Here is a 21012-nt window from a genome sequence, read left to right as displayed (position 1 = left end):
TGTCAACAGGAAGTGCAGGTTGTTCTACTCCAGGGAATATCCTTGTCAGTGCGCTTTGGGGGCTGTGTTGATGGTCGACATTTGCTCTTTGTGTTCCCACCAATCCCTGTCATTCCACTGGTTCTACAGAGATTGTGCCTGTTTGGAGTCACGCTCATTCTGATCGCTCTGGAATGGGCCCGAGGAACGTGGTCTCTGGTGTTGCTGGACATAGCCATCTGCCCTCCTTGGCACCTTCAGAGGAAAGTGGACTTGCTCTCCCAGTCGGAGGGGCTGGTGCACCACCCGGACCTCAGTAGCCTAATCCGTCATGCTTGGCTACTGAGAGGCTAAGATACAGAGTGTGGGACTTGTCCTCAATGTACTCCTTTTAGCTCAGAGACCCACCCTAAAGTCTATTTATGCCTGCAGACGGTGTACATTTTCAGCTTGGTTTTGGGAGGGGGATCAGGACCCTTTGTCCTGTCCTTTATCCCCTGTGTTGGATTTTCTGCTGTCTTTGGCCCAAGCAGGCCTATAGATTGGCACTGTAAAGGTTACCTCACTTCTATGTTGGTGTTCAAAATGTCCCTGGAACATGGCTCATTTTCACAATCCCCACTGTTAGGCAGGTTTTGCGGGGCTTGTGTAACCACTTTACTCCCCGCCAGTTTGTTGTTCTGGCGTGGGATTTGAATTTAGTTTTAACGTTTCTTATGGGTGCTCCATTTGAACCCCTCCATTCATGTTCTGTTAGATTACTCACCATTAAGGTGATTTTCCTGGTTGTCATTGCTTCCGCGAGATGGATGAGTGGGCTCTAGGCATTGTCTGTTTTACCTCCGTATTCGTTTTTTTCCAATGAAAGGGTGACTTGGAGAGTGTGACCCTCCTTTCTGCCGACGGTGGTCTTGGATTTCCATCTTTCAGAAGATGCATCTTCCTGTCTTTTTTCCTCAGCCTCATCCTTACAAGGCACAGGAACGTTTCCATCGGCTGAACCCAGTGCAGGTCCTTAAGTTCCATTCATAAATCTACTAGAGAGGATTTTTATTGGTTACGCTAGGGCTTGTGCTGGCAGGGCTGTGAACAAACAGACCCTGTCTAGGTGGATCATTATCTGCCTCTAAGAATGCTATGAGCTAGCTGGGAAGGATGTGCCTGAGGGTCTCTGGCCTCATTCTACCAGAGGAGTGACTGCCACCTCTGCCCTTCATAGGGGAGTCTCTGTCCTGGACATTTGACAGGCAGCAACATGTGCGTCTTTGTACAAGTTTGCTAAGGATTACTGCTTGGATTATTTTTCAAGTCAGGACTCCCATTGTGATAGGGCAGTCCTCCACAGGTGTCGGATTTAGGTGGTGTCATTGCTTCCTCCCTTCTCCACGTTACGTACTGCCTTGGGAGTTTAACATAGATGAGGCATCCGTTGGAAGAAAGAATCCATTAGAAGAACATATTACTTAACTCTTGGTATTGTTCTTTCTGATGGATGTTCCTCCCAAGGGTTCTTCATTGCCCTCCCTGCTGGCCCCTCTTGACAGAAAGCTAGTACACCATTGGTTGTACGGTCTATTAGAGTACTAGAGAAAAAGGGGGAACTGTGGTCACGGCATGCAGCGCCTCGATGTATACTGTCCTCGACCTCCCGTCCGGCGAGGGGCACATAGAGGCTGCAGACATGATCTATGTGGAGCTGCGCTCCATGGTGGTGGAAAGGTTTCTGAAGATCAGCTGCGCAGGAATAACATTATCATAGTTGAGGAATCCGTGGGGGCGGGGGCATCCATCAGAAAGAACATTTTTTTGGGAATATTTTTTTTTATTTGCATATGGTTCAAAGAACCTGTACAAAATTATACAAAAATACCTATTTAAAAATTTTAGCAAAATCTCTTTTTCAATTACCTTCAGGAAAACAACCAAAGCAAAAATGTAAGCCTTCTCATTGCCATTCATAAATCTACTCCAGAGTGAAATCATACAATCTTCATATTTCACATTGATAAATCTTAAGAAAGACTTTGTCCTTTGATCCCTAAAGAAGGGACATTCTAAAACAAGATGTTTTAATGTTTCGTTCCGTTCTGTACATTCAGGAAACCGACAATTAGAAATGGCCAACTTATTTTTTCCTATTTCCTAATACTTTGTTCTTTCAAGGTATGATATTGGTTTAACCTAAAACGTATGTAATACATTCTAGTTATGTTACGTGGAAACATCCTAAGATAATCACTACAGATACTCTTTTATGGGGAAATTGCGCAAATTCCTTATATGTACACAGAGTGGCAATTTGATCAATGGTTTTACACCAATCGTTCTGAAATAACTATTGTTTCACATAATTAGGACGCCTATACAAATCTTCGCTATCAACACTCAAGTTCAATAGAGTATTCTCCATGGTCACATAGTAGCTGGTAATAGACCTAGTGGAGCAGCCCTTTTTAAAATCAAAGAAATCTTGATAAATGGAATTATGACAGCAATTCAGAATTTTGGAGTAGTTTGATAGAGCACGCCATGTAAACCTGGTAGATAAGGAAATGAGACCCATATCATGTCTAATAATGCAGGTAGGAATGGATAAAGACAGGCGCAGAGCTTTTTTCACCATACTGCCCTGTAATAAATCAAATTCTTTGAGCATGCTACTAGGACAAATGTCCAATGCATGTAAAATAATTGGTTCCGCTTTTAATGTAAGGAATTCAAGGAGCAGAATAATTGAGAATTTACAAAGTGTAGAAAAAATGAATTTCATTTCACTCAGTAAGGGTCTGGATTTTTGCTTTAGATAGTGTACCCATGAGTTATCAGTGAGTTATTAGTAGTCACATTACTCAGTCGATATCCCAAATAGCTAGTCTCTTTTAGTTCAAGTATGGGGGTATCACCAATGTGCCATCTAAATTTATTAAGCTTTTTGCAAGATTGAAAAATCATAACATAGGTCTTACTTGGATTAGGAATAAGATTATGATTATAGGCGAACCTTGAGAATATGTCCAATATGGATTGGAGACCAGATGGAGTTAAGTCAAAAGAAATCAGGTCATCAGCAAAGCCTAACCAGTGTAGTCGAAGTGAGCAAAGCCTTGCTGGATATGTAATAGCAGATTCCCAAAGATCGTCTATATCTGCAAGATAGAAGTTAAAGAGCAAGGATGCAAAGTTGCATCCTTGCTTCAAACCAAGATGAAGAGGAACAGACTTGGTTAGAGATCATACCCCCCCCCCCAGGTTAAACAAATTCTACATGATGTATTTGTTTGGAATTTGGTGATCCAGTATATAAAGTGTTCTAGGATTCCAAACTTTCGCATTTTATTCCATAAAACTTGCCGCACAACCGAGTCAAATGCAGAAGACATGTCAATGGGGGCAATATAAGCGTTACCAAGTTCCCTTCTTTTAACACCAGCAATCAGATGGGCCATGATTGTAGCATTTAAAGTTGTGCCCATCTGACGCCTTAATCCAACTTGACATTTTGAATACAGTTTATGAGTGGATAGATAGTTTTCTAAGTCATAAATGACTAAAATAGAAAAAACGTTTGCTGCTGCATCTGGAATCCCGTCGTGGCCCGCAGCACAGGAATTGGACAATTTTTTTAATGGCCCACATGATGTCATATGTGGACCAAGCAAAGTAGTTGAAGATAGAGACAGGAACTGTGTCGTCCCTTAGATTTACAAAACGGGCCAGTATCATATATTTTTCCTTAACCTAGGATATCCATGTTTCTGCTTTTATTTCACACTTGTCAGATCTGTCTGGCACATTTCCCTTTTTCAACGCAGTCCAAATGTCACGTGAATTACGGCAACAAATGGCTTTGATCATTTTGCAATTTGGTTCATTGTATTGCTGCAAATGTGCACCTTTAATTTAAAATTTGTGTTCGAGAATGATGCACTTCTTTTTTTATCATGTATTGCGAAACAGATAAATTCCCCTTTTCTAATCGTCTAATGTCACGATTTTTAGATATTTTCAACATTTTGATGTTATAGTTGAATCTATGTGAATGGATTCAAAAAGAGGAATTTTGGTTCTGTACTGATAGAGAGCGTCTTCAATGCAATCATTCATTATTGCATTTACATAATCAATGGAGTATGAGTTAATAGAATCCCAGTTCGTCAGGCTTTTAAGATGGTTATGTACCCGTTCTGCTATCTACCCACATAAGGTGGGATTCCATCCTAGGGAAATGTTATCCCTTTTGATTTCAATCGCAAGTAAATGGATGTTAGCATACCATTGACCGGTATCAAGTGAAGTAGTAAGAAAAATGGGGGCATGATCACTGTGAGTAATGTCCCCAATTTTGACCGGGTCAATTATAGATAACAGTAAATCAGAGACACAAAAGAAATCAATCACAGAACCAATTTTACCTCTTTTCCAGGAGTGTACATTAGAAGACTGACTGAATGTGACAAATGACATACCCCAATTCTCAAAGTAATCTCGAAACGTTGCTCCTCTTTTCCAACTATTTGAATTGGATTGCTTGCACACAAGATCATTTGTAAGCTGTCCATTACAATGCGAATTAAAATCCGCACCCACAATAGTCTCATAATTAGAATAAATTATTGAGGCTTGGTCAAAACAGCAATCTAGATCATCAAAGATATCTATTATAGAATATTTCAGGGGTTTACAATACACATTAATTATTAGAATTACATTTGTTTCGCGCTTGTCAGCTATTACAGCTAAGACATGAACAGAAAAATACACCAAAGTTATCCTACAATCAACAGCATTATTGATTGCGATAGCTAGACCTCTGAAAGGCCTGCCACCCACACCTTTGGAGGCAGGAGAGCAGTATGAATGGTAATCAGTGTTGACCAATGGATCCATTTTCATTGTTTCTTGGAACAAAAAAATGGTTGGTAATTTTGCAAGCGTGGAAAGCCAGATAGAAATATTATTATACCCACATGAGTTCCAAGAAAGGACAGTAAGAACGGACTTACCCTTAGCTTATGATATAAACAAGTTTTGATTTGCCGTAATTATCATTTTTAGCAATGGTTCTAACCATGCCATTTCGTTGTTGGTTCGACTAATTGTCAAAAGTTGAGATATACAAAATGTATCATTTTTGGCACTGGTTGCATGATCACCATTCATTTTCTGCTTGTTTGAATTGCGGTGCTGATTAGCATATAAAAATTAATTTGCCAGTTTTTCGTCATTAAAGGTGAACAATGAAAATCCAATTTCTGAAAGTTCCCTTCTAAATGACCAAATAAGCTTGAGTACGTGTTCAGAGAACAAATGACATGTCATACGAAAGTTGTTGGTGGGAGCTAATGTGATGTGATCAATATCGCTGGATGATATAATTCTCAGTGATGGAATTACATAGAGAAGATCTAAAAGATATTTTCTATTAATTTGCGCACCACGTAATATTTCCTGCTTGCCCTCGAGCCCTATCATGTTAGTGTGTTTCTTGTTGTTAACATTAGAGCATGGGGGTCTGGCATCATCGATGTTATCGTTTGCAAGCACGATACTACCTATGTGGGTGGCATTGGGCTGATCCTTTTGATCAGATATGTGATCTTTGACATTTAAAATGCTTTTTAGGTAATTTGATTTTTTACTAATGGGACCACCTTCTAGTCCCACAGACTCAAATTGAATAGCAGTTGAGTCACTGTGCGCATTAGGTTTATTTCCAGAAGATCGTGTAGTTAATAGCTGATTGATTATTTCGATTGGGGGAATGCCAGCATTTAACGCTATACGCATAGACTCTTGTATGTTGGAAACAGTTAAATTGCTACTCTGTGATGGTTGTTTGTATTTTTCATGTGCAAAGCAGGCAGAAACACCCGTTGCAAACTCATTCTGTACAGAAGTTTTACCAATAGTTGTGTCATTAGGTAATTTGGTAAGCTTTCCTCTTCCATTTAAGGTTATTGGTGCGTTAATGGAGTTCGAAGCCTGAGCATTCACTGGATTTTTTAGTAAGGTTTCCAAATAAAGCCGAGAAGCCTTTTTAACCATTCCTCCAGTAGGCTGCTTGGGTGCTTCATTTTGGTTATTGATGAGATTGTTTGTTTGTTTATTCATTTGTTAAGCGCACCAGACTCGTAAGTAAAAGGGCGCAATGACAAGGAAATGCAAGGCTTGCATGTTTGCATATACACAGGTTACAGAATTTACATATAGCAGGATGAACAATTTTGCATGATTATAGGATATATACAATATGAACAATAGGACTGAAGCAAGGGTACATGCACTAAGGATATACATCTTATATGGTTACATATACATAGGCTGCAGTATTTACATAAAGAATATAGCAAGATATACTGTTTCATAATTGCAGGATAGTGTCCTCAGGGGAGAAGGTGATGGGAAGCTAAGGATTGGTGGCAGTGATGTGTTTTATTAAGTTTTTCCTGAAGAGTGGATATGGTTGGTCAGCTCTCAACTCCTGGGGCAGTGCATTCCAGCTTTTGGCTGCCTTAACAGTGAAGCCATTACCCCCGATGGTGGTAAGTTTGTATTTGGGAATATTTAGGCAATTGGTGTTCCCACTTCTTGTGGGTCTGAGAGAAGTTCTTCTCTGAAGTTTGTCTATAAGGTAACTAGGGGCCGCATTGTTCCAGGCTTTGTGTGTCAAAGAGTGTTTTTAGAAGTATTTTATTGGATGTGGAGAGCCATTTGTGTTGACGTCTCAGATTGAATGAGGATGTAAATCTGATCTAGGTTTTTTTCCTTCCAGCACTTAGAAAATAGTTAAAGTATTTTTTGAGTTTTTGGTACAGCCCCTTCGGTCTCGCTCTTGGGCACGGTGGCTGCAGGTTCTTTATGTACTTCGACTGTGATTGTTTCATGATTGACGCCAGGAATTGATATTGTTTTGACTTCTTTTATCTTGGCATCATTCTTATGATCTATGCCCAGATGTGATTGGCATTCCACAGAAAGCTGTGCCACATCAATCGCATCCTCACCGCCACTGCCAGAACTCACAGAATTTTTTTTCTTTTTTTAGAATGTTTATTTTTATTTTTTCATTGGCTGATCGAAGTTTTTTTTTTTGCACGTTTGACACAGCGTTTTTGGTATTTGCGGAATCTTCTGGATGTATAACCTATATATTCAGATTCACATTCCGTAGAGCCAGTAGACGGTTTCTGATCATCAATACATTTAAGTAAGACTGAGGGGATGTCGGCAGATTTCACCATTTTTTCTAGTGGAGAAACGGGATTAGATGGATTAAGCATAATCCTAAAATCAACTAGTGCGGAATTGATAATCGCTAGTTCGCCTCGTATTAACACAATTTCATTTCATGATTCAGACCCGAGGCTCGCTGTGTCATCAGAACAAGATTCTTTAGTCTGTGTACATTGTTCATGAGTGATCTTAATCTTGGCCTCTGAAGGTGTCATTGTCTTTAAATGGAGGCCATCCAAGGCAAGAATAAAACCTTCCATCCTATTCACCTTAGAGTCGATCTCATTCATAGTATATTTAATATCTCTCAGTTCTAAATGGGTGACATCATACCCCTTATCTAACAAGTCAAGAATTCTTATTATTACTGGGCAAGTAAAGGGTTCTTGATCGTTAGGGGTAAGAGGTATGCTAGAGACACTGCCATTGTTCTGGGAGTATGGAATGACAGGATCGGGACTTAATGGAAGATCATGATATGAAGCCGCGCCACTGTTACTAATATATATATTTTTTAAAATTTCTTTATTGTTTTTTTTTTAAACAACAACACACAAGTAACATACAAACAATTTTAACATAGACGGCTTATTGGCACTTCGTGCGCACCTTGTCTTTTCATTGTGGTTTCATAGTTTCCCCAGCAACCTTATCAGTTCGGTCTGGACCTCCCGTGGAGTCGAGCACCAGGTCTGGTACGCACAATGTTCTATTCTTGGGCTTCGTGCTGGCCTTACTATTTCACCTACGGATCCTCTATTTCCAAGGGATCTTCAGAGTTTCCTTCCTCCGGGTGGCCAAAGAGGTCTTGCATTATTGTGTTCCATGCAGACAACTTGTGCGCAGTTTCACCTTCCCCTATTATCACTGCTCTTGTCCACACCACTGTCTCTGCCTGCGCCCACTTCTGAAGGTCTGACCACCATGCCTCCACATGCGGGCTCTCCTTTGACTTCCATGTCATTGCTATCCGTCTCTTGGCCAGTATACTTATCAAATCTTTCATCTTTGCCAGATGTGAATCATGCTTACCCCTTCTCGAGAAGAGGCCCAGTAGGTACTTTTTGGGATTTTCCACCTGGATTTGAAGTCAACTTCACGCTATCTTGAGTCTGATCCCGTCCCAGAACTCCTGTATCACTGGGCAGGACCAGAACATGTGTACCATTTCCGCTTCTTCCGACGAGCAGCGGGGGCACCCGCTCTGAGCTCCTGTATGGACTTTATTCATCTTCTTGGGTGTGAGATACGCTCTATGCGTTACGTATAGCTGCGCCTGCCTAAACCTTGCATTTCTGGATACCTTTTTTGGGTTTTCTAAGGCCCTAGTCCATTCTTGATCGCTGAGGGGCCTCCCCAACTCCTCCTCCCAACGCTGCCTCGTGTGTTGTTCCCTCTGCAATGTCATACCATACATCTAATGCTGTTTCCTCGTCCTGGTCTTCCCAATCTGGCCATCTTCCCGTGATGTTTCTCAGCATGCCGGTATATAGGATGAATTGACTTGTATGTATTTCGTATTCATCTACCATTTCGTGGAAGTCCGCCCACCTTCCCTCCCTTCTCAGGTCTCCAATTTGTGCTACGCCTTTAGCTTCCCAGTGTGCTTGGTATGTTGCTAATGTATTTGTGTTCCCTCCCAGGAGACCCGCTAGAGGGATTTGCGTTGACTGCGGATCCTTTACCCCTTGGAGTTTCCACACTCTTTTCTGTAAGTCCACTGCGATGTTAAGCATGTTCGGCAGGGTTCTGAGCCGGGGTCTATCGAGCCATAGTATTTCCCTTAGGTAATACTGTTTCAATGCAGGTTGGAAAATGCGAGTGTCTATTGTTTCGTCTTCCCCCAGCCATTTTACTGCAAATTGCAGCTGCCCCGCTAAATAGTACTTCTCAAAGTCCGGTAGTCTGATAACCCCTTCTTCGTAGTCCTTCTGCAGGGTCCTTATTGCGATCCTATTTCTCCCCCCCCCCACCCATAGGAATGAAGGCGTTATTGTATTTAGTTTGGTGAAAAAGGCCCTGGGTATGTTGTATGGGATGTTCGTGAGGAAGTATAGTAAGCGGGGCAGCACCACCATTTTCAGGAGGGCTGCTCTTCCCTTCATTCCCAGTGGTAGTGTCCCCCAGAAAGTCATTGACTGCTGCGTTGTATCTAGAGCAACGAGCGTGTTGGATGCATGGGTATCAGCGGTATTATGATGTATCCCTATACCCAAATATTTAAAGGTGCGGGGTGGCCACGTCAGACCCAGGTCCGGCAAACAATGGGGGGGACATATTTCAGTCCTGCCAAGGGGAAGAGGAGGGACTTCTCTTTATTAATCGCTATGCCCGAAAGCCTAGTCTACACCCCGATCGCCTCTAGGAGGCAGGGTAGGTTAGTGGTTGGCTCGCGTACGAATAGGAGCATATTGTCCGCGTATAGCGAGATTTCGTGGAGCACCCCATCTATGTCCAGTCCAGTGTCTCTATATTCTGCTCTAAGGAATACCGCAAATGGCTCTAGAGCCAGGATATAGAACATTGGCGATAGCGGGCACCCCTGCTTGGTTCCCCTATGTATCTTCCACTCCTCAGAAATGAATCGCCCCGTTTTCACCCTTGCTCTGGGTTCCCTGTATAGTAACCTGATCCACCGGAGGTACCCCTCCCCGATACCAAAGTGGGCGAGTACACCCATCAGCCGTTCCCAACGCACAGAATCAAAAGCTTTGACAGCGTCCAAAGACACTATTACACTCTCGTCTTGCAGTCGATTTGTCTCATCTATCACATGGTGAAGTCGGCGGAGGTTCCAGGACGTGTTCCTTACCGGAACGTAGCCCGTTTGGTCCGGGTGGATCAGCTTGGATATTATCTGTTTTAAGCGGTTGGCTAGGACCGCCATTAATATTTTGGCATCCTGATTAATAAGGGATATTGGCCTATAGGAGGCGCATTTCCTGGGGGGCTTCCCTGGTTTGAGAATCGGGACAATTATCGATTCCGACAGGCTTGCCGGGAGACGCATGGTCTCATGTGCGTCTTGGAATGTCTCAAGCAATTTCGGGGCAATGGCGCTCTTGTACGTCTTGTAGAATTCCCCCGGAAGCCCATCCGGGCCCGGGGTTTTGCCGGTGGGAAGCTCTGCGATCACCATCTCTATTTCTTCCACCGTGAGGGGTGCATCCAGCAGCTGGGCCTGTTCCTCCTCCAGTCTCGCAAACCCTATTTCTACCAGTGCATCTGTTATGTCCTCCGGGTCTATTTCCGAATTCGGGCCGTATAGTTGCTCATAAAAACGCGCAAACACAGCGTTGGTGTGCCTTTGGTCCCTGATCTCTGCCCCAGTGTGATCTTCTAACACTGTTATGGGATCTTTTTTATTCTCTTGTCTAGTAAGCCAGTCCAGGAGCCTGCTAGGTTTATCCCCTTCCGCGTGTAACCGCTGTAGGTACCTCCCATAGTTTAGCCTCCCTAGTTTTTCCCAGACCAACATACATTTAGTCTGCAGCACTATCAGATCTCCAGTTTCCTCCCCCTCTAATCCTGCTTGTTGTTCTCTCAATTCGATCACCCTCTCAAGTTCATTCAATTCCCTCATGGCCACCCCCGTCAATCCTCCTGTTTTGCCTATTGCTGCTCCCCTTATTACCACCTTGAATGCGTCCCATAATACGGCGCCACTCTCAACACTGCCCTCGTTTTGCTCAAAATAATCATCGATCACCTCGCGGAGGTGTTCCTCAAACTCACCCTACCTCAGGGCCTCTGCTCGAAGTCACCACGTTGGGATAGGGGCTTTCCTATTGGTGTGTGCCCATGTCGCCACTACTGGGGCATGATCAGAGAGTGTGTGTGCTTTAATGGTGATTCCTGTGATATCTTGTAGTGATTCCCCGCCCGCAAATATTTAGTCTATACGTGTAAATGTTCCATGTGGTGCGCTGTAGTGTGTATAACCCCTCCACTCCCCATGTACCTGCCTCCATACGTCTTCTAGCTTTAGCTGGTCCAGGATCCAACACAGTTCTTTGGCTGGAGGCGCTGGCTTCTTGTATTTATTATCAGATCTGTCGAGGAGGGGATTCAAGGTACAGTTGAAGTCGCCGGCCCAGATGAACGTCGCCTCCCTATACTGCGCTAACTTGGGCGCTAGCTTTCTGAAGAAGTCCGTTGCATCAGCATTCGGTGCGTAGGTGTTGACCAGGCATACCTCCTTGTTTTCTAGCATGCCATGCACCAATACCAGCCGTCCCTCTGTGTCGGTCTCCTGCTTGAGTAGCTGGAATGGGACCCCCGGGGCAATCCATATTAGTACACCTCATGCGTAACTTGAATATGTGGCGCTGTAAATCTGTCCTCCCCATTTCTTGTCCACCTTGGCCTGCCTGTCTCTTGTGAGGTGTGTCTGCTGTAACATCGCTATTTTGATTTTCATCCGGTTTAGCCAGGCATAAAACCCTAAGTCTCTTGACATACGCATTGGGTCCTCTCACGTTCCAGGTGGCTATCGTCAGTTCATCCGGTTCCATGATCTCCTTTGTTTGCTTGGCTTCATTGTCCCACTGCCATGTCCTTGCACCCTGCGCTTTATTCCTATCGTGCCCATCTCCCTCGGTGTCCTGGTCCCGGATCTATGCCTCTTGATGCAGCAGCTGCTGCTGTCACATGGGTCCTGTCCCATGTTACTCCGGTCGCTTATTGTCTGTATTATTTCAATGTTCTTTACAATAGTGCTTCCGTAGTTTGTGCCTTGTGCTGCCCATTCGCTCCATTCAATGTCCATAACTTCAACAAAAACTGAAAAACTAACGCCCAGCCACCCTCCCCCTGCTCGGGCTCCGTCGCTTCTCTCGCCATGCTCCTGTAATGGGCGCAGACTCGCCGCAGCATGATGCCTTAAAACTGACATCCAAACTAATAGTTCATTCTTCTCGGGGGCGCCGCTTCTCTCAGCCAATGCAGCTAAAGTGGGGCCGATTGCTCCTCCATGCTTACTGCTAGCTTCTTTTAACTTACGTAATGCTTATTTTCTTGTTCCAGATTGCCTTATTTACTTGTCATCGGAGTCTATTTCCAGGATTATTAGCGTTTCTCTGCCTCAGCTGGGGGAAGCCTCGTGAGTCCATCCAACTGTGGGCCTCTTCAGTGGAGTCGGAAAAACATGTTTTGCCTTGGTGTATCACCTTGAGTTTAGCGGGGAACAGGAGCATGCATCTCACCCCCGCGGTCCTGAGGCGTTCTTTTGTTGGGCCGAACTGTGCTTGTTGCCTCTGTACCATGGCTGTATAGTCCGGATACACTGTGATCTTGGAAGAGTTCCTGATGATTTCCCCCCCCCCTCCTTGAGAACGCTAGTATTTTCTCCCTATCCTTGTAGTTCATGATCCTAGCAATCATCGCTCTCGGGGGGGGGGGGGGGGGGCGGAGTTGGCACCCGGTTGGGGTCTTCCAGTGTGCCCTTTCTACCACAGAGCCCTGGGATAGTGCACCTACTCCGACCTCCTGGAGGAGCATGTTCTCGACATATTCAGTGGGGTCTTTGCCCTCCTCACCTTCTGGAATTCCAATTATGCGGATGTTGTTCCTCCGCGCTCTCCCCTCTGTGTCTTCTGCTCTCCTTTCTAGAACGTTAATTCTCTGTAATACCTCCGACTTCTGTGTCTGCGTTACCGCAACCCCCGCTGTATTTTGCTGCACCTGCTGTTCCGTCGCCGTCACTCTTTCTGTTAGGTCCCTCGCGTCCTGGCGGAGAAGGCCCACATCTACCATTACTGTATCCAGTTTATTTTCTAGAGATGCTTTCAGGGCCCCGATTGCTGTGTCCATTTTGTTTTCAAGCGATTCTTTCATGGAGGCGATTGCTTCCAGTATCGTGCCTTCGTTAGCGGCTTCCACTGGGCGCGACGTGTCATCCGCGGCTGCTGCTTTGTCCGCCGACGGCGACAGTTTGTGTCCGGACGTCGTCGTAAAAGTCTCCATGCTTACTTGCTTGGTTTTTCCCTCCGCTTTCTTTGGCATCGCGGGGGAGCCGCCCTCTGCCTGCGTCGCCGGTACCAGTCTTGGCTGCGCTCCACGTGCCGTAGCCCCTGCTTCTTCCGCCGCCCTGCTCCCGGTGTTTTACGGGTCTCTCCTTATATTGGGATTATTGCACTCTTCCGGCGGGTGTATTCGTTAGGCCCTCGTTGCGGGCGTCGCTTCGGGTTCGGGCCTTCCCGTGCCTGCTGCGTATGTCGCCTCACCGTGTCAGGGGCCTTCCCGCTTCCATGTCACACGTCCACCGGCCGCGCCGATCTCCACGTCGCGGGGTTGACTCAGGCTCGGGTCTACCCCGCACTGGTTTCTTTGTTATGCGCGTGATGTGTCCCTCTCTTGTGGATTCACCGGTTCATTCTGTATTACGCGGCCGGGGTCCTGCCACAGCTCGCGCGTCCGCCATTTTGATTTCACAGGGCGATTCCCCTCCGGCGGTCTATCACCGTTACTAATATTTACCCCCGATAGTGGCAAAGTAGTGTTGGATGGCAAGTGTGCATCATTTCCAGATACATTTTCTTGTAGATCGTGATTTCTTTAAATGAGTGGAGTTAACAGACCAATAGATAATCTGATGCGAGAGTCCAGGTCAGCCAATGCTTTGATGTCAAAATCGCTATTAAGTGAATTGAGCGAATTGCCTTCCTTGGTTGAACCTGGAGACTCAATGGTTAATGTATTAGATATAGCGTCCTGTATAACAGGATTAATGTTACCAGTATCAACTTCGCAGTTTAGAGAAGGTATGGAACATTTCTCAGTCTCAGTCATATTACCAATACCAGTTGGTTGCGTCATACCTGAACATTGGCCACTTCTGAGCACATTAGCCATCCTTTGAATATGTTAAAGAAAAAAAAAAGACTTAAAACTTAGCAGTGTTCGATTTAATAAGTGCAGAAAAATAACATTGGGCTACCAATGCTATTACATAAACACAAGTATCAAGGACAAACTCTCCCTACCTTAATACTGTTGAAGTAACGCAGCATGAAAGGTTGGTGAATGTAGGCAAAGGTAACATTAGAGGCGAAAAAATATTAAATTCTTAATTCACACACCCACACACGCCCGCACAGGAAGCAATTTGTTAATAAGGCATTCACCCTTTTTAGTGTATAACTGTAGTATATGTGGTCTAGTGACGAGGTTACTGTGCTCGAACCGAGAATCATGGGTTCCATTGCTTGCACCAGCACTTAAACCAAAACTTTGTAATTCTAATGGATTGGATCTTCCATTGGATTCCTCATCTTATATATATATTCTTCTGCCTTGTAGCACTCTCAGAAACATTTTCCAAGCAGGGGCTGTTCTGTGGTCTGTAGTCAAGGATCCTCGAGTCGTTGGCTCCGGGACCAGATGGGATGTTGGTACAAATAGCACGTGACCTCAGTTCTCAGCATGCTACTCGTGAACGCATTGTTTGCCTCACAGAATTTCTCCGATGCATGTAGACTGCAAAAGCTTCTGCTTTCAAAAAGTGCTGGCACAGTGGTGCCAAAATGCCATTGACTGGGCCCCGCAGAATTTGCCTGCGATGCCTCGGTGGCGACCATGTTGTGCCAGACTGTGGCTCATGGCAAGAGCCTCCAGTTTGGCCCTGGGGCATTCTGTTTCAAATTTGCCAAGTACAAAGCCATCTAAATGGAAACTCAACAACAAAAGCTCTGTGCCCGAAAAAATCGCCAGAGAGGGAGAGTAAATGGTCGAAGAAGCACCATAAGAGATCTCACTCGAGGAGCGCCTGCCATCAATCAACGTCTTCCTCATAGAAGAAGCGGAGGAGGAGGCATTTGTCCACGGACTTGTCTCCTGAAAAACGTGTACGCTTCCTGTCTAAAACTGCTTTGGCAGAAAAGTTAGAAGAATTTCACATCGAAATGATGCTGGTCTTTGAGAAAGCGGTCCCATCCGTTCTCTCTTCCTTCAGGAAAAAGACCATTGAGCCGACTGTGCCAAAAAAAGCCAGCAGGGACTCGGTTCACCAGCCTCCTTGTGCGCGGAAGAGCTTGAGAGCAGTGAAATCCTCGATTGGAGGATTGCCGATGCCACCAATGTCTTCATCGGCTGCCGCGTTCTTTGATACTCTGTCTGCGTCAACTTTCAAGGAGCCATCGTTAGTCGAAGACCCCCTCGACTAGGTTTACACCAAAATAGAGATGCGAGAGGATGACCCAGTTCCCTTCAGGTTCTAACCTTTGGGTCTTGCTCGACAACCTGTGGAGTTTCAGGCAGAGGCAAATAGATTGGCTGATTTGGCCTTTATCTTGTATGACGCAAGTGGCCTATATACCTCCCCTGAGGTAGAATTTCCGCAAGCCCACCCTAGCTTTCATATAGAAAAAATATGGCAAAGGCAGCCGAAGCCTTAGGGTGGGGCCTGTGATAAATCGGAGATGATTTCCCCAGAAAACCTGGCCTAGGAATTTTCTCATTTGTCCAGGGAAAGGCAGACTCTTTCTGATCCCGACCCTGGGGGGGGGGGGGTGTTCTGCGGAAGGATCACATGAGGGGGGAAGCGGGTCTGTAGCAATGGGAAAACCCCTTGTTCAACTTCCCCAGAGTCCCCAATCTTCTAATGGCTTATTGCAAAATAGAAGGTTAGAAAAACAGATTTCTTCATTAGGGACTTCAAGTGCCATAATCCCATAACTACTTGGGACGAAGAAGAGGCACAAAACTGCAAAGTGCAGCTTGTTAATGGGAATGACCCACACCTGAGGCAGGCTGAGAGGCTTAAAAGCCTCACTCCGGTGCAGACCATTAGTAAGAAGGAGCAGATCAGAGTCTTAGGTGGACGAGTTGTGAACTCTCCACGGTGCAGCAGATGCTGGAGGAGGAAGACAACGCCAGGACCGCTGTCGAGTGGCGAGTAGTAGCTGGTCCTGAGGTATTCGCCTCCAAAAGCCTTAATTGCAGGTGTCGCGCAGCGGGAAGAGTCGTTGAAGGAAAGTTCCCCATCATCTCTCAACAGTCCAACCATAAACCAGAGCCTCCCCTGTAGTTGACATGTAGCCTTCTCTCTGTTCTGGGACATTCAAGGGAGTGCAAGCACATCACTGTTTGTTTGTTTGTTTGTTTAGTATTTATTATGCGCACCGGACATCCGAAGCTTAATGAGTAGCCCTTGATGTCGACTTCTGAATCACGTGTGAGATCATCTTAAATGTGTCCATTTAGACCTCCCATTTATTGCTATTTGATCTACTTACACTAGTTCTTGCTCCTCTTGGCCTCTAGAAACTTGCTCATTCCATCTTGTATGAGCCTCCTCCATTGTTAATTGGCCAATACTTGGCTCTTGCAAATGTTTTCGTCTTGTTTAATCTAAGAGAAATCTGACTTACGTACCTGGCTTGTACCTCTGCCTGTCAATTTTTTCTTAAAATAGCACCCTTGATCCCAGGCCAACAGAGACTCCTCATTATTTTGCACACAAAGCTATTATCCAACATCTCCTGACTCTGCACCTCTGGTCCGTTTCTGAGGTAGCTTGATTAAATCTTAACACGAGCCAACGTCCATCTTCCTATAATGGCCTTCCTTGCCACGTTAGATTTTCGACTATAGCAAGCTTCCATACTTCTCATCTACCTTGCATTACTGTGTATTTACACTTAATGGTCAGCAAGTTACTTTATCTTCTTTGTATGTATGATTACTTTATCATTTCGTACATGTTTCTCTTATCGCTTCAGTTACATTGTTACTTAAGTATTTTCATAGCGTTTCAGTATGACCTTGTACATCTTTTTCATGACATCACTCTGGCCTCATCAGATTTCACTCAGCACTACATGATTTAGGTTGGTGTGTGCTGACATCCTTCCACTCTTTCAGTGCGAGGGTACATTCGGTATGGTTGCCTGAGTGCATATCGTCTCTCATACACTCAATGCAGTATAGGGGCAAAACATGGGGTCCCACATATAGCTCTTCTCCTGCTGTTCCAATATGACGGCGGTGAGGGGGCAGGAGCAAGGGAAAACCATGTTCTCCTCTACAGGACCAACGGAGAGCCTTTGGAGCAAAGGAAGCTCTGTGTGCAAGTGGCGTGGGCAGCTGCAGAGTGAAACCAGCAGATTGCCAGATCGCAGGGAGCAGGTGAAGCGACTAACCTGTGAGCAGCGAGGGAAATGGACGCACATGACATACCCGGTCAGAGACGTTTTTATGGGAGGGCAAAAGGGGCACTTGCCCAGGGCCCCCACAAGGCTGCCTGATCTAAAGAAGTAAGTTCCCATTGTTCACCAGACTCAAATAGCACACGTCAGGATATTTTACGACATGCTGCTGAGGCTCTAAACCTATTACCTTTCTGTTTTGACAAGTACATTCGGCCTTGATCAATTAATTATGTAATGCTTTATGTGTTCACTGTGGTATACATAGTATGTATGTTCCATATGGCACAATTCCTGTAGCATTCTTTCCTTCCTGAGGGAATTATGCTGATCATGTGCAATAGCCAAAGTTGAAATGCATATTGATATATTGAGTGCCATAATGGTTCAGAAGTTAGCTCAGTGTGTTAAGCATTCATTGCAGAGATATGTGTTCATATACAAAATTAGAATAGCACATTCCAGCAAAGCTGGCTGAGCTTTTCCTATGTTAGAAGTTTATAAACCTGCCTGCATATGTACTTGGTTTTGCAACATAACAGGTGCTGTTATCAGCAATGTACCTGCACCAGATAGGAGATGCTATAAAAACTAACATGTCATCTGTATGATGAATGTCTAGAAATTGGTTTGTTCAGATGGGTGTTGTAAAACCTAGGCAATCACCTCCAATGATGAGCATAAACGTTTAGACCAAGTGGTGAATAAGTATCCAAATTCAAGACTGTGGAACCAAAGCGTTCATGCTTGTATCCTGGCTTTGGCAGCAGACGATACAGTGATCCTGGTCAAATCATGTATTATCTCTTACATTACTGTCCGTCTTCTGTGATGTTTGCCTCCTCGCATGCCGGTGGCATCGTCTAGCCTATTACCAGTGGTCAAAGTGTATGAAAAGAAATAGTGGAACGATGTTCCCTGCTGGCCTGCCCCCACACCCGACAAACCCCATCGCCAAGCCCTGTCCCATGCACAATATAACCCCACAAACAAATGCGCCTACTGTTTAAAGGAACGTTCAGTACACTGCAGTGAAAGCTTCAACTTCTTCCTACACTTCCATTCCGGAATGGTTTCTTTTTAAAATAAAAGTATAGGAACAGTAAATCTTAATGAAATTTCTTTGGAGGAACAGCGCTCCCAACCGCTCCTGCTCACTTCGACCAATCGCCATTAGTTGATCTTTTTTCTTATGAAGGCCAGTTGAGTGGAAGGGGTGGCAGACAGAAGAGAGAGCGGACCAGATGTTGCAGGCCTCGGGCAAGCATATTTTAAGGTCTGCTTTTTTGACACAAAAGAACAGTGTGCTTTTTTGTAAAAGTCAAAGCTTTTTCTGCACATTTATAAATTAAAATTTGACAAATCAGTGTTTTGGAAGTATGCAATGCCTTAAAATACAAATGTCAACCCCAGATTAAATATGTTAAATCACATCAATTGGTATTCTGGTACTTATAAACTTCCCTTGATGATTGAGAGAATGAAGCTAGAATCATTCCCATTTGGTGTAACACCCTTCTATAATATTTAGTTTTAAAAAATTGTCATGTTTGGTAATGTGATTTGTGTACTTTCCAAGTCAGTTTTATAAAATTAGATTATTTTAGTTCATGGTAAGAACTGGAAAAGAAAGTGTTCAAATGCAGAAATTGCAGAGTTGGCGGACATCACAGCTTCACCCCTTAATCAATGTGTGATCCTGGGCATCTAATTTAATCGTGTATTGCCTAACCTCTCAGAATTGCCAGTCCCGTAACCTTTCAAAATTCTGAGCCCTGCAGAGTGATTTCCTTTTCAGGATATGATCTTTAAAAAAGCTGCACTGATGGTTTCACTGGCTAAAGTGTTGCTTACACTATTATAGTGAGCATTGATAAATTGCACACTACATGCACATGTTCATTTGATCTCTACTGATAACACTATTTGAAAACAATGTCCCACTTCTAATCTCAGAAAGTAAAAGCAAGGCAATTTAAAACCAACAAACATTGCCAAAGTCAGGGGGTAGGGGGGGAGAAGGAAAGTCCCAAAGTGTGTAATGCTTATTGCCCATATTTGAAGAAGTCTATAAAAGAAGCAGGTATAAACCCACATTGCCAAAGCCAGGGAAGAAGCAGAATAACACCATAACATTGTCAGTGTTTGGTAAATGAAGAAGTGGGGGAAACAAAGGTGGCAAGAAGGCTGCCCTTATGATAAAGGGTTTTCAGAAGGAGAGGAGCATAACCTGGAGGTTTTGGAAATCACAAAAGGGTAATAAAGAGCACCAATTTGAATCTTGCCTTGCCTGAAGAATTGCTTAAAGCTTGATGTTGTAAAGTAATAAACACTACAAACTTGTTGTAAGCTGATTTTAACCACAGAGGCACTTGTTGTTTTTAATATAATGTTCGGGCAGAGGAGTATACCCGAACAGCAAACTTTGAAGTAGTAGGCCTGACATGTTAGTAAACCAGGTTTAATTGAAGTAGTGTCAAGCAATGTATTGAATGAAACAAGAAAATGGGCACAAATGAAATGGAACAGTGCAATGCGACACTGGCTTTTCACAGACAGGGCTTGGGTTTGAATCCCCAGTGCGGGACAATAAAAATAAAAGTAATCCAACAACTTTTCTTTTGCATTGTCCCATGCTGGGGGCACTTTAGTCCACAGCTATCATTTTGGCAGCACTCCCTCGTTGCAGCCCCCCTCGATTTCTCACCCCACTTAAAGCACTCGTTCCTGCTATGATAGATTTTATATATATATTTTATATATATATATATATATCTTGTTTTTTTTTAATGATCCAAAGGTATGAAAACAGACCTATGTCGCATAGAGCTTTATCATTTTTTCGTTTAGCATAAGCATATTATTTTTGTTCCAGTTTCCCCTTTCGCAATGAGCAATACAAATGTCTGTTTTGCCTTTATTCTGTTTTAGCCAATGACGCTGGAGAGACACCTCTTGACATAGCAAAGCGCCTAAAACATATACAGTGTGAAGAGTTGGTAAGTTTGTGTTTGTTTCCAGTATTGCTTCAATGTTTTTTCAATTTAAAATCATCTTCTAAAATGATTATTAAGCATTAAAAGGATTATGCACTGGTTTCCTTTTGATCCCTTTTTGTTTTAAAATATCCTTGTATATATCTGCATCTGGAAAACATTACTAAATCGGGAACAGATACCATTGCGTAGAGCCATATATATCTGCTGATAGAAATAATGTAATTTTTCATATCTTAAGGGCCACCAACACCAATGACATCAGTTGCCTATAAGCAGGCCAGAGACTCTATTGCTTCGAACTGTGTAAGTGTTTAGTAATTTACAAGTCGAATACTTAAGATCATCCCCACCACCATCCTCCAATTACCAGTGTTTGAACTTGGTGGGTTCTTTCCACTTTGTCTTGATTTATCTAGCAGGCATTGGGACGCAGACTGGTGATAGGAGAGTGAATCTTTTAGCCGGTGTCTGGTTAAACAGACAACCATAAACCGCAAACGTTTTGCTATTTGTCCGGTTTTGTGTTTATTTGCGCGCCTTGTTTGCTGAAATGCATTGCACAGTACTCTACATTTTCAAATTAAATCTGTAAATAAATACGGTTGTGTGGATCACTCTGCTGCCATGCAGGTATGTCTTTTATATCTGCATTTTTA

At 43.9% G+C, this 21012-nt stretch overlaps 1 protein-coding gene across 3 annotated transcripts in view; it reads left to right on the top strand.

The window, feature by feature from the left end:
- Positions 1-21012, top strand: part of ASAP2 (ArfGAP with SH3 domain, ankyrin repeat and PH domain 2) — a 2176645-nt gene that overhangs the window by 1342598 nt on the left and 813035 nt on the right. For all 3 annotated transcript variants that reach the window (XM_069606005.1, XM_069606004.1, XM_069606003.1), the window contains exon 20: positions 20289-20356. In XM_069606005.1, the coding sequence (XP_069462106.1) occupies positions 20289-20356 (68 nt within the window). The remainder of the gene's footprint in view (positions 1-20288; positions 20357-21012) is intronic.

This window comes from Ambystoma mexicanum, chromosome 4p (assembly GCF_040938575.1).
Source record: "Ambystoma mexicanum isolate Mex_15411 chromosome 4p, UKY_AmexF1_1, whole genome shotgun sequence".
Taxonomy (NCBI): Eukaryota; Metazoa; Chordata; class Amphibia; order Caudata; family Ambystomatidae; genus Ambystoma; species Ambystoma mexicanum.
The sequence above is the reverse complement of the archived record's forward strand: the minus strand, read 5'-3'. Positions and strand labels throughout refer to the sequence as shown.